Here is a 14,051-nt window from a genome sequence, read left to right on the forward strand (position 1 = left end):
TGGACACCTCAGTGAGATACCAGGCAGCTACTAGAGGAGTTATAAAGCAGTTTTAAGCTTGCAGATGTTCAGCACACACACTTTGGACCTGCTGCAGTAAGAATAAAAAAAGAATATGGTCCCGCACAGTAACACGCCCGTGCTGGTTAACCACAGGGTGGATCCACACCCGCTTTGACTAAAATAACAACATGAAACAACAGACCTTATAGCCCCCGGTATGATTCACTATCCTCACCATTTACTTTAAAAGCCTTCCTCTGAATTTGCATGTGGCTTCCGTTGAGGATGTGTTTGATGTACAACACAGTGACCCGGACCAGGAAACTGTAGCACATGAACATGAATGAGCTCCCTGTACTTAAGGCATTTCTTTTCTTTTTTTTTTTATTCTGAAGGCAGTTATCTCCTCACAGTGGGAGCACAGCCATGCTGACTGCCAACTCTGCAACAGCAAATTAGCTTTGGCGCTATTTTAAAAGAGTCAAGTCCTAATCCTTGCTACTGTGGATAATAGCAGCAAATAGGTCAACTGTCAGCACTTTGAGCAGCACTGAAATGACCTGTATGCTTACCCAGGCATTGAAAAGGCCTGATTTTAGAAACTCTAATATAAACTACTGCTAATCTGGCAGTGAAATATTTAACAATGGTGTCAACTGACAATGAAGAGAATGCAAGTACCTATAAAAATAACGGCGCCGGAAAAAGCTTTAAAGTCACACTAATGAGGACCATTTTTGTTTCCCCAAAGATCCTTTCAGTGTGTTGTTCTTTAACTATTTTTGTTGGTGATGCAATTCATGAATAATTAAAACCATCCAGCATTTTGTAGGAAACGCTTCGCCGGTTGTTCATGACGCCAACCAAAAATTCTTTAAGGAACCAAAAGAAAGTTCTTCACTGGACAACTATAGCACAGACACTCCACAAAGCTGGTCTTTTTGGAACAGTAGCGAGAAGACAAAAGTTGACCAAGAGACATTTTGGAGACTGATCAGAGATGTGGAAAAGAGTTCCATGATGAGCAACTGAACTCAGATATTTAACTTTTTGGCCTCAGCATAAAGCATGATGGTTGGCAGAAACACCCTTAGAACAGCATTTGGACAGTGAAGCACGGTGGTGCTAGCATGAAGGGGAAGCTATTCTTCAGCAGGGACTGAGAAACTTTTCAGCATTGAGAGCAAGATGCACTTAGCCAAATACGGGGCAAACCTCAAAGAAAACCTGTTCCAGCCTGCAAGTGACTTGAGACTCGGGACAATGACCATAAGCATACTGCCAAAGCTAGACTGGAGTGGTTCAAAACCAAAAACCTGACAAACCTTGAGCAAGAATGAGAAGAATGGGCAGAAATCTTGCAGATGTCTTGCAGCTGTCAGTGCAGCCAACGTTAGACATCTTGTGTAAATCAAATGGTAAAAATGCCAATGAAGTCCATTTTAATTCCTCGTTGGCCGAGAGCCAAGCATGTTGGAGACACTACAAAATGTGGAAAAGTTCAGCGGGGTGAATACTTATGCAAAGCTTCAAAAGCCCTTTTTTTTAGCTTGACTATTTTGACGAATATGAGTAGTAATGCAGATTTTCAGGTTTTCATTGCATACTTTCTCTGAATTTCTCTGAAATCTTGGTGTAGTCTGAGGGTTGCAAACCTTGGGGTACCTCAAGATTTCTAGAGGTTCCACTTGGAACCCTTTCTTATAATATTGTAATGTTTAATGGTTCTCTCAGAAGGACAAACTGAGAAGAAACCCTTTAGGGTGCTAGATGGAGTGTAGGCAAGCATGTGGCCTATAATTTGTTGAATGACCTCTAAATCATGCTGCCCATACCAACACAGGTACAGAATACTAGCTAACTAGTGTTCTAATTTTAATATATTTTTCAGTAAATATGTGAATTATTCATAATTTATTCATTAATATGAATATATATATATATATATATATATATATATATATATATATATATATATATATATATATGCACATATATGTGGTATTGAAAAGACTTTTTACTTGCAGTTGTTGACTGCAAGTCTAATTTGAATCTGGAAATGGACACAGTTCTGTTCTATGCCATATGTCAGCCTGTGGAAGGAGTTTATTTTGCTCTTTATCTTGCTTTATATGCATGCATTTGACCAAAAAGCACTAAAATCACTTGAATATAGTGAAACCACTATAAACAAATGGGTGATGCGTGATTGCACTCTTTTCACTCCACGTCTAAAAGCCTGCACTCTCCACTAGTGACACATGCAGAAAAGATTTGATGGGCTATGATACGTTGGATGTGACTGTGTTTTAACTCTGCTACACTGTATGAGGGTGGCCTGGTGTCACAGCGGGTAGTGGAGCCACCTCACCTCTCCAGCATCCCTGGCTCGATCCTGAGCTTCGGCTGCTGTCTGTGTGGAGTTTTGAGTATTCTCCTCATGTCTACGTCAGTTTCCTCTCATGCTCCTCTGTATGTTGAATGATTTAAAGCAAATACATAATATGTATATACAGAATAACGCAATTAATGGTAAGAAGTGCTACTTTGTTTAGTGTGCGCAGCCATGTTGATTTGATGTCACTTGCTGAACTCAGAATTGAGGATACAATCTTGCGCTTCTTAGTAGGAAGTGGAGGGCGGGGGGGCATTTTTGTGGTTACTAGATAGGATGCAGCATAAGATATCTGCTCCTAGGTGTGAAGGAGCATGTGAATGTGTGTGTGTGTATGTGTGTGTGTGTGAGAGTGCATGGTTGAGACTGGTTGAGTTCCCACCTATGACCCTGACAAGGATAAAGCTTTTACTAAAGATGAATGAATGAATGGATGGATGGATGAATGGATGGATGAATGAATGAACGGATGGATGGAGGAACACCGAATGAGTGCCTCAGTGCAGTGAAACACTGTGCTACATTCAAGCACACACTGTCCTGCTCCGTTTTAACTTTATAATAGAATTGTCCTAACACAAGTGCGCTTTATATGCATACGGACCGCCCACAACTCGACGTCATTCACCACCATCCAATCAGAAGAGCGGCTGCTACTGTCAGCGTCCCGCCCCTGGGTGAGAGCTGTTCCAGGTTGAGCAGGCGGACGGTGGTCGTGGTTCTCTGCGCGGCTGCTGGAGAGTCCGGGTCCGTGAAGGAACGTCTCCAAACGCGATAAACGGGAAAGAGCCAGCATGGCGGTCGAAGAGGAAGGTCTTCGAGTCTTTCAGAGTGTCAAAATAAAAATAGGTAAGTTGCCAAAAGGGGGGGGGGGGGGGGGGGGTAGGCTGGAGTCGTGGTTATAATCTAAACGTTAGCTAACGGCTTTAACGGGTCAAGGAGGCTCGAGCGCTGGCGCGCGAGACCACTTTTCCATATTCTAATTCAAAGCACACGCTCGCGCCGCGGCGGATGTCCAGTGTGTGTGTGGAGTGCAACATCATGACTGAAACAAAAAGCAGCGCTTTGTGCCTTACACCGTGTTTCCAGCACACCCAGAACCAGAACGTGGTCTAATTTAAGGCTTAAACCGAGCCTGGATGTGTGGACTGGTTAAAAAACACCGTCCAGATGGCACGCTCGCGCTCACGCGCTCTGTGTGTTTATTTGTAATGTGTTGAAAACATGAAATGCGAGAATCTTTTCCTGAGCTCAAGCTTCTGCAGTGGACAATTCTACTTCCACAGGAGAAAAATATGGAAACCTGAATTAAACACGAATTGTCCCTTCCCTTTGGTTGTAACGCATAATATCTTATTGTCCCAACGATGCATTTGCGCGTGCATGTTATTTATTTGTTTGTTTGTTTGTTTGTTTATTAATTTAACACCTTGGTCGTGTTCCAAACCGCATCTGTCTGTGCTGTGTCGTGTGCCAGTAGTGCGCAAAAAAGGGTTTTGGATGTTGAAGTCTTGTTTTTGCATTCAGATCAGACATATTATTGGCATATAAAAAATATCAGATGCATATGTGTGTGTGTGTGTGGGGGGGTTTATATATATATATATATATATATATATATATATATATATATATATATATATATATATGTATATGTACTGAGCCCATGCAAGGCGCAGAGCACAAACCACGCAGCAGGATCTGATGTACATCTGTCTGAATTTTTACCACAAAAGCACACATTGGTGAGCCACGTGCTTGTGCTGTGTGCATCAAAACAGCATATGCATGAAAGATTGAAATCGTTAAGATGCAAGATGTCTACAGCTAGATGCATCGTGTGTCCCATGTCTCTTATGGATGGTAATAAGCATTCTTTAGCCACACCAACTTTTTAACAGTTTGTCATTCATTATTGTTCATATGATAAGCTCTGTGATTTATCAAAGCATTGCATTTCTCTAAGCACATGGGAAGAAGACTAAATGAGCGCCTGGGAGGTGCACAGTCAATAAACGCACCATAATACTTGTGCTAGAATGAAGCGCATGGATCTGGACAGATTCCCACTGTGTTTATAAAGCCTACGTTTTTTTGTAAACTGCATCCAGTTGCAAAATTGCCAGTTGCGTAAAAAGCATTTGCATTGCAGGAAGTGAGCATCATCTGTGCCTGAAATCATGTTGCGGGTGTTTGGGCTTATTGCACATTTGTGAGACACACCCTTTCTAAGGGAAACCTGACTTACTTTACAAGGTGTGTGGGTGTTTCGATACTATCAGCTACCAGAAAACTGCCTGTCAGGGTTTCCTGTTCATATTTTGCATGAACTGTTATTAGTGTATTTGCTTAAAGTCCATATCACAGAGGACAGCGCTGAGAGGAGTGGAGGTTGATTATATGCAATGCACTGTGGTCCCAGGTTTGGGGAAGATGACGTACAAATAATAATAATAATAATAATAATAATAATGTAATTACTGTTTTTTAAAAGGTGGCCTGGAGTCATGATTGACCATTACTATTCAGAATAACAAAAACATCATATAAAATTAATTACTATATTCCAAAGCCTACCATTAGTAAGCACAGTTTATTACACTTGCTGTTTGAAACACTCAGGATTAAATGATCTATAATGTCTACTCATTTTGTCAGTGTATGCCTGTGTCAGGAAGAGGAGGGTGTTTGATTGTTTTGCTACGTATACAGAGTTCTCGGCCCGGTTTCCTGAGGGAACATTTGTCTGGAGGAAGCTTCTAGGGGTCGGGAGCTTCTGGTAGGGGGTGAAACAGGAAAGCACTCCAGATCACTTCCTGATAGGCCAAAGGAACTACAGAGCAGCTCGGAGCAGCTTGTTTTCAGTGTTCCGGGGTTAGACTCGGACTAACGCGAACCAGATGGAATTAGAGATTGACTTTCACACTGAGAGTCCAAATGCTGTAATGCTATTTCCTTTTTTTGAGTCAGTCCCCAAACTTTTTATTGCTTAATGCATTTGCTGAAAAACAGAGTGAAACTGAGCTGTGAGACGTGTGGGTGTGAAAGACAAGTTTTAATAGAAGGAGCAGTTTCGTATAAGGGGCTTCAGTGAAGAGACAGGAGGGAGTCGGGCACAGTGCTTAGTCAGGGGTTGAATTGCAGAACGTGAGAATCAACTCCCCTGTCCCTACATAAAGGGGGAGAAACAAGGCAAGAGGAGGAAGTGTTCCCAGTTTCCACATGGCCTTAAGGGATGCTGGCCAGCAGAGTTTGTCCAAAACCTTGAGGGCTTGTTGAATCACTGAGGAAGGGGCGAGGAGGGCCGCTTCACACGTGACTGCTTAGATGTCATCTTCAGTTAGAAAAAAAAGGTTCCTCAATGTTTCCCCAGACGGACAAACTCAAGTACATTGCTAGGCAGAACATTGTTTTTTAATTGTTTTCACACCAGCAGTGATTTTTCGCTTCACGGCAAACAACTGTACATTGTTGATGTGCGCTCCTAGTCTCAGGTGCCCTAATCTGCCTAGTGTGATAGTGTGTACGGTGTAACCCTTGCATTTACAGCCTTCAACCTCTTGCTGCGGAGATACAGGAGACACCTATGTTTTAGTATCTCTTTAATAGCTAAAGCAGCGGTCAGACCAAATTTGAATAAAATTCACTGAAGGGGAAAGGATGAGGGACTCTATATAGGTGATTTGTGGATTCACAAACCTTGATAGAAAACAAGAAGGCAAATTAGCTAGCCCTACCATCTCTCACACCCACCAGAACCAGCACTGTTGATGTTTGCAAATCAACAGTATCGCATGATCAGTTAGCTTAGTTTCTATAACTGTCTGTTGGATCTGAGCTGGGGAAATTGGAATGGGTTAACTGTATGCAAAAAAGGTGGAATTTGCATTTCTGTATGAACACACAGGTTGTCCAGTAATAAAAGTGCAGGATATGATGTGCTGTGTATCACCCTTATCGCCTATATAGGCTATTATAAGCTTTTAATATATATTAAGTTGTTTCTGTTCTGATTTTGTGCAGAAAAGTGTTTGGTTTCTTTGATATTTTCCTTTCATGTCAGTAGTAAAAGTGTAAAGACTGATTTATATATTTTTGACATCATGTATGTTCATATAATATTGGTCTTTAGACTTTTATTATATTTTTTAAAGATGTGTTTCTTCAAAAAAAAAAAAAAAAAAAATTCTGAAGAGAAATCCCTAAATGAGCCAGAAATGTTCTTCATGACTGTGAGTGTATATTTAAAAACACCTCAGTTCCGTACTGCACCACCTCCCTTCACTCCGTATTGTAGCCACATATCGCTTCACTTGTAATGTGCATGAAGTTAAAAACTTGGCTCGTCTCATTTATACCGCCTGCCCGCCTATTTTGGATCACCGTAAATTTCCAGTTCTCAAGAAAAAACAAAACAAAACAATGACTTCCTGGTGCCTTGTCAGGTTGTCAGGTATGTACGCAGGGTTAGAGTGTTCAGATAAATAAATCAGTAGAAGTCAATTTTTAGCCTTGATGCTTCAATCACGTGGATCGACTAGGGTCAAGTAAGGGCGGAAGGACTGCCTATGAAACACTAGCATGCAGCACTTGTTGTGTATGCACTTCCTTACATTGCTAAAAGGTGGATTAGCTATGCTAAATTGCTCCAGAGGTGAATGTGTGTGCATGGTGCCCTGTGATAGACTGGCGTCTCGTCCACGGTGTATTCCTGCCCATATGCGACCAGAGTTACCAAAGTGCTTACTGAAGATGAACAAAACTAAGTGAGTGAATGTGATTGCTTCGATCAGAGTGAAAGTGAGCTGAGAAACATGTGGGTGTGAAGAAGCAGTTTCGTATAAGGGGCTTCAGTGAAGAAACAGGAGGGAGTCGGGCACAGTGCTTAGTCAGGGGTTGAATTGCAGAACGTGAGAATCAACTCCCCTGTCCCTACTTAAAGGGGGAGAAACAAGGCAAGAGGAGGAAGTGTTCCCAGTTTCCACATGGCCTTAAGGGATGCTGGCCAGCAGAGTTTGTCCAAAACCTTGAGGGCTTGTTGAATCACTGAGGAAGGGGCGAGGAGGGCCGCTTCACACGTGACTGCTTATACCGATGTCATCTTCACATAAAAAAAAAGGTTCCTCAATGTTCTCCGCGTAGAACGTGTGCACATTGCATTGCTTGTCCAATGGACGGTGACAATTGCAGATTGAGAGCGTTCATTACCGAGCGAAAAAGTCTGGAATGACTGTGCAGCATACAATCAAGTCAAATCAAAACTTGGTGAGATTTATCTGCAGGTTGCAGTCAGATAAACGAAAGAGCTAGACTTCCTACAGTCAGAATTCTGTGGTTTTGATGAGCTATTTGTGTCCTCAGACCTCAAGCAGAAATGGAAATCTCTTTTTCCGCCAGCGTTATGGAGGGCCAGAGCTACAGGCCCCTCCTCTTCAACAAAAAATAGTTCTCTGAGGTTTATTGCTCTGGATGCAATCATTTGCACATGAAAATGTGTTTTGCCTCCTGAATGCTTTCAGGAGTTCCTTGCAGTGAAGAACACCACGTCAGCACAACAGGGTTAAAAATAGCACATGATGACTGCTAGAACCTGTGCTATAAAGTGGCAGCGTGGAGCAATGGCAGAGAGCTTCACATCCATGACTGCAACATTACACAGACAGATCTACACATATAAACTAATCCACTTAACTCTAGTTATCCTAGAGTTAACTGTTCCAGTTTTAGCCTTCAGACTGAGAGTCGTCATGGTTAGCTAGCACCTAGTGTTGCCCCTCGTTTCTAGTTTAGGGGGAGAAGCAAAGTCTTTTCACAGGAAGGAAGTGATCTCAGTTTCCACATGGCTTTCCTGGCAGCTGGCCAACAGAGTTTCCCCAAAAGCTCAGGGGGTGGCTGTTGAATCACTGAGGAAGGGGCAAGGAGAAGGGTTGCTTCCCATGTGTCATCTGTGCACAGGCTTCTATGCATTTACATCTAATGAAAACGAATTCGGATTGAATTCCGCTGCATAATCATCGAGTAGAAATGTGCGTAGAGAACCCCATCATTCCTCTTCAAGTAAAAATAACAGACTCCGTATGATTCTTGATGTCTGTACATAGGAATAAATATTAAAGCATTATGGTATCATCATTCTCATACCAAGTACAGGATCAATGTCCGTATCAGTGCTCCAAGAAAATAAAATATCATGGTCTGACATTCAGCACACCGCATTTAACACAAATACAGTCATACAGTTTACAGTAAATGTTTCCTCATTGCCTTAAATGGCATCAGTTCATCGTTTTAGATTATGGTGTACGGTGTGGCTCCTGTAAAAAAAAAAAAAAGAAAAAGAAAAACACCCATGGAAATGTGCGAGCTGGTTTAATATCACGGGTACGATTTTGGCCCTTTTTTAACCCCCATAAGAGCAGAATGCAGGACGGAGTCGATACAAATACATTCATTTTGCACCTGTAATATGATTCACTAAGCCTGACAATCTCTGCGAGATTAGCGAACGTATGCGCAAATTAGTACAACTACAAAGCAGGTATTATATTTGCGGAAAGCTTTAATATTGATCCAGATTATTCCTCTGTATTTTAAAATAATCATGAACTTCTTCAATTGACGACTTAATATTACAGCAGCAAAGCTGATTTCATATCAAATATTCGCCCTTAGGGATGCAATTTTTTTTTTGTTATCTTATATTGACACTGAAAAGGAGAAAAAAAATCTGTTATTTTTCTTTTTAAATTTAAAAGATGAAATACAAAATCAGCTGCTTCTAGTCAGGTAGTAAATAAATGTATTTTTAAAGAAATTATTAAAAAAATATATAAATTTATCACAGTGTCTTTGAAAAGTACTGTGATTGTGATTGTTTTCACGATATCAGTATTAAATCGTTATTTCACCCAGCCCTGCATTATTAGATACATGTTCACACCATCAACCCTAACAGCATTTATGAAAAAAACATACTCTCGGTTCATTTGTGTTTATACAAAATACAAAATGAACACAATAAAAAAAAATTTTTCAACCTCACGTTCTTTAGTTACACGCATGTAGCAAGGTTTAGTTTTATTTTCATCTTATGGGCCTTTTTTTTTTTTTTTTTTTTGACATCTAAAGTCACTGTGGCTATCAAGAACAATTGGCACATACAAAAAAAATGATATATTGTTTCTTCCCACTAGATTTCACATGATGTAATTGCTGCAGTTGTTCTGTGCGAATGAGCCGCAACACTCCCATTTTTTTGCATAGCAAATGCAAATTAAAGCCTGTTATTTCGGATCTTATTAAATCAGGCCCTCTGTTTCTCAAGGCTATTAAATGAGCGACATAAAAAATCGGCTACGGACAATCTGCTAGCACTTTTGCTAAACCTTTGAGGATCTGCTAATGTAAAACTAACATAGAGGCACGATACACCATCACTGTGGTATTAGTCTGTTTAAAGAAAGACCTGGGATTGTTTGCCTCGTTGTAATATTGAAAAAGTGTTGATGTTTTGATGCATGCATCACAGAGCATCTAAGAAGCTCTGTCTGATTTGAGAAGGAACCCCCTTATAGGGAAGCCAAAGCCCCTCGGATCTGGAGACCTGCCTGGTGTATCATGTATTTGTTGAATGCCAGTGCAGGGAGGAATTTTATGAATGGATTGCGTGTCTGGACAGTGTGTCTGCTCTCTCTCTGAGCCTCTGTATCTATTTCTGCAGACGTACATGCTGCTACCAGAGAATATACCCTCTCCCGTCAGGCCTGAAGCCAGTCATTGGGTTTCAGCATCTCAGCTGTGTAAAGAAATGCCATGTGAAACACGAAACCCACTTCCTGTTTTGATCCTTTGAGTTGATGAATTTAGACGTTTAACACATGGGCCTGTGAGTTTAACGCTCAGGGAGGATTACATTATGAATACCTTTCCAGACCTTTGTGGATATGAGAAACAGAAATTAGTCGATCGGTGACATATTTTATGCCGCGTGGCTTTCTGTATGTTTTTAATACCATGCGCTTGTTAACATTCTGTCAGCAGATGTTTTGGATTGAGTTGTGATATATTTCAGTTGTAGTCACACAGACATGTAAGTTTTACAGCAGCTTGGTTATCAGTTGTGCCATGACCTTATTCAGGCCACAGTAGCTGAATGCCTATATTTGGGCATCGGGCCTCGACTCATCACTTCTCCGTATAAAATTAAACAGCCCGACAGGATGTCTTACACATTTTCCTCTCCTCTGCTTTTCACAAATGAACAATAGCAAATGAAGCAGTCTCTGTCGAGCAGCTGCCACAGAGCCCTTCTGAGCCGAAGGCGCACGGCCACAACTCATCTCCATGGTCCTTGTGGTCTTATAGCCAGAGATGAGAGAGGTTATTATCAGGCAGATTAAAGAGCGCTGGGGGGACGATGCCTATAGACAGAGCTGTCCTAATGATGGATGCACCTCCTCCCCTCAAATGCCCCCAGGCAACAGAGCAGAACAAAGTGTCCATGTGTGTCAAGTGTCTGTTCTCAGTTTAAAGCTGTGTTCTGTGGTATTAATAGCATTAACATTAGCGCTAGTCTCAGAGGTGTTTGCCAAAACGGCTAGCATCAGGCTAATTTAACCATTTTTTTAACAGATTGTCACGATCGGCGCTCGTCAAAATGCTCGGCCCACTAACTTCACCCTTCAGTGCCTTCTAAACTACATCTTGGACGCAGCCTGAAATTCCATTCGTGCTATCTCATTTCCTGTTACAGTTCTCCTTCTCTTTCCCTCTCTCTTTCTTGGGTCTGCTCTCATGCCATCCCCCCTCCCCCTCAGCTCTCGACTGTCCCTCTGCTCTGCCATCCCACTCGTCCTTTCTGTCCTCCTCCTTCTACATGGCTGCTGTTGGTTTTGGGATTTCCCAGTCCTGCTTACAGAAAAGCTCCAGAAACCATAAAAGGGTGGAAAAGAAATATCTGTATCTGCTTTCTTTTATACTCTCTTGGTCGTGAAGGGACTTTTGTCCAAGTTAGTGATTAGTGTGTGTCCCAATAGCTGTGATGTAATACACACATAACTCTGCAGAAGAGGGAAATGGGACTCGCTAATCGCTTTGCTTTACAAACTTTGGAGCAGTGCTTCCTTCTTCCCGGTTTGTCTCATCACCTTCTTATCCTTCTCCTCCTTTCTGTTTTCCATCTTGTGTCTGTCGCAAACTTTTTTGCTTCTACCGTCATGCCTGCATTCTGCCACTTGTTTTTTCAACACACTGATCATTACTGCTTGTTTACAGTCGGTGGTGTGATGGTGGGGACACAGGCAGATTTCGTGTTTTTATTTGTTATCAGTTGTTCAGTGGAGAAGCAGCTTCAACAGCCAGGAGAATAAAATAAACTACTCCTTTACTGACTTTTGCAAAATGCAAGTTTTCCATCCCTACCAGTTATCCTACACAGGGTTATGGGGAGCCTGGAGCCTAACCCAGGGGACTTGTGGCACAAGGCAAGGGTACCAACCCCTCACAGGGCACAATCTCACACACATTTAAACACAACAAACAATTTGGAAATGCCAGTCAGCCTACAATGCATGTCTTTGGACTGGGGGAGGAAACTGGAGTACCCAGAGGAAACCCCCGAAGCATGGGAGAGCATGCAAACTCCGTGCACACGGGGCAGAGGTGGGATTTGAACCCCCAACCCTGGAGGTATGAGGCAACTAAGCAAGGCAACTAACCACTAAGCCATCAGGCTCCTCCTCAAAAGTTTTCATTTGATGAAAATGTTTAAACATAATGAGCTTTATGATGGTGTGATGCACCTCGATGCTGTAACTGTAGCTCTGTGTACATGCTCTGAATCACGAAATCTGATACACTGCTTTTGAGGTGGATTAATTAGCATGTGCTGATGAAAGTCTCTTTTCAGAATGAGGAACATGTAGGTAAAGAAAGAAAAAAAAAAGTAACAGTCACCTCACGATTACCCAATAAACACAAACACACATTAATGTATTGCACAAGCAGCACACTGGAGCTAATACATGTATCATTTTCTCACCAGTGAGAGTGATCCATCTCTCTCTTTCTCTCTCTCTCTCCTCTCCTCTCCACCTGTTTCTTTCTTCTTGTCACATCTTTTTTTCCTGTCATTCACATTTCCACACAGCATCTCACTTACACTCTTCCTCGCCTTTCTTCACTCTCTGGAGCTCTTCTGACCCAATTTCCTCTTTCTGTAATTATATTTTACCACCTACACAGGCATGTGTATGTGTGTGTGTGTGTGTGTCAGTCAGTGTGTGAGCACATGCTGGGAAATATGGCAAAAAATATCACTTGAAGACATTTTTGCAATACATGGTACACAAATTCCTTATCAAAGTTCCAGCACATTTAAATATATATATATTTTCTTAATTTAAGATGTCTGTATGGTAATGGTTTAAAAAATACACACACAAATGTTACTGTAAATAATGTAGTGTGACACTCGTGTATCATCATTATTAATAAATAAATCAATATAGACACAGAACGCATGCGTGAAAAATTTGCACGCCCTTAAGACACGTAGTAATCCATTCAGAACGAATCATTGACTTCTGTTGATTTCGCCCCATGGTTTTGATTGTTGTTTGTTTTTTGGGTTTTTTTTCCCCCTTTATTTTCTCCCTAATTTAGTCTTGGCTAATTCTCACCCACCAGTTAGGTCTCCCCATCATAAGTGAGCTACCAGTCCAGGAGAGTGAAGGCTATTTCTCTGAGACACACGAAGCCATGCTCATGCAGTGTCACGGGGCGGCGTAAGCCACACGGAGGAACGCTCTATCCACCCACTTCCACGTACCTGAGCTCACACATGCCCGTGATCGGCTAGTATGGCTGTGATTGACAGGGGACAGAGAGCATGCCATCCCTCCCACCCAGAGAGCACTGCCAGTTTTTCTCTCTTGGACTCCTGGCCGTGGATGTCTGTAACATGGTCGGGATTCGAACTTGTGACTCCAGACTACAGGGTGGACGCTTCTTTTTTTTGTGCCACTTGGGAGCCCTAGATTGTTGTCTTGTTGCCACCATTGTGTCCTCTTTTATTTTTGATATGTCTTGAAATTAGAGGCACATTTTTCCACCCAGAACCTCTGGAGAAAACTTTTACACGCCACTGCATGTGTAATAAGGGTTTCTTTGGCACAACCATGTTAAACCATGAAGTCCACTTCCTGAAAGAAAAAAGATCTTACTATGATGAAAGGTCTTTTTGTATTTCTTTCTTTCTGCTCATTCTGTGCAGAGAGATTAGAATGAGTCATTGCAGCCCTTAGAGGAACGGACAGAAAGAGAATTGAAAGTGGAATAGAGAGACAACAGCTGTGGAGGCAGAAAAAGTGAGGAAGAGAAATAGAGTCAGATGTAAAGTGATGCGGCAGTGAGAGATGCAAAGAAAGGATGAAGGAGAGATTACAGATTGCGGAGGAAGTATTTATTTTCTGTTGTTTTATCTCTCTCTCTCACACACACACACTTTCTATCTCTCCATCAGACAGAGTGCTACAGTATGTACACTGATGCTGAAGATTCCCTTATGCCTGTCAGATGACTTTCTCTCACCCCACACACACACACACACACACAAACACACACACACACACACACTCACACACACAAACGCATA

General features: G+C 41.8%; 1 protein-coding gene across 1 annotated transcript in view; it reads left to right on the forward strand.

Moving 5' to 3' along the window:
- Nucleotides 1-3,080: 3,080 nt before the first annotated feature.
- The window catches only part of rasa3 (RAS p21 protein activator 3), a 52,717-nt gene continuing 41,746 nt past the window's right edge, over nucleotides 3,081-14,051 (forward strand). The window contains exon 1 of the mRNA XM_034300036.2: nucleotides 3,081-3,247. Within this exon, the coding sequence (XP_034155927.1) occupies nucleotides 3,193-3,247 (55 nt within the window). The 5' untranslated portion in view covers nucleotides 3,081-3,192. The remainder of the gene's footprint in view (nucleotides 3,248-14,051) is intronic.

Source organism: Pangasianodon hypophthalmus, chromosome 26 (genome assembly GCF_027358585.1).
Source record: "Pangasianodon hypophthalmus isolate fPanHyp1 chromosome 26, fPanHyp1.pri, whole genome shotgun sequence".
In the NCBI taxonomy this organism is placed as follows: Eukaryota; Metazoa; Chordata; class Actinopteri; order Siluriformes; family Pangasiidae; genus Pangasianodon; species Pangasianodon hypophthalmus.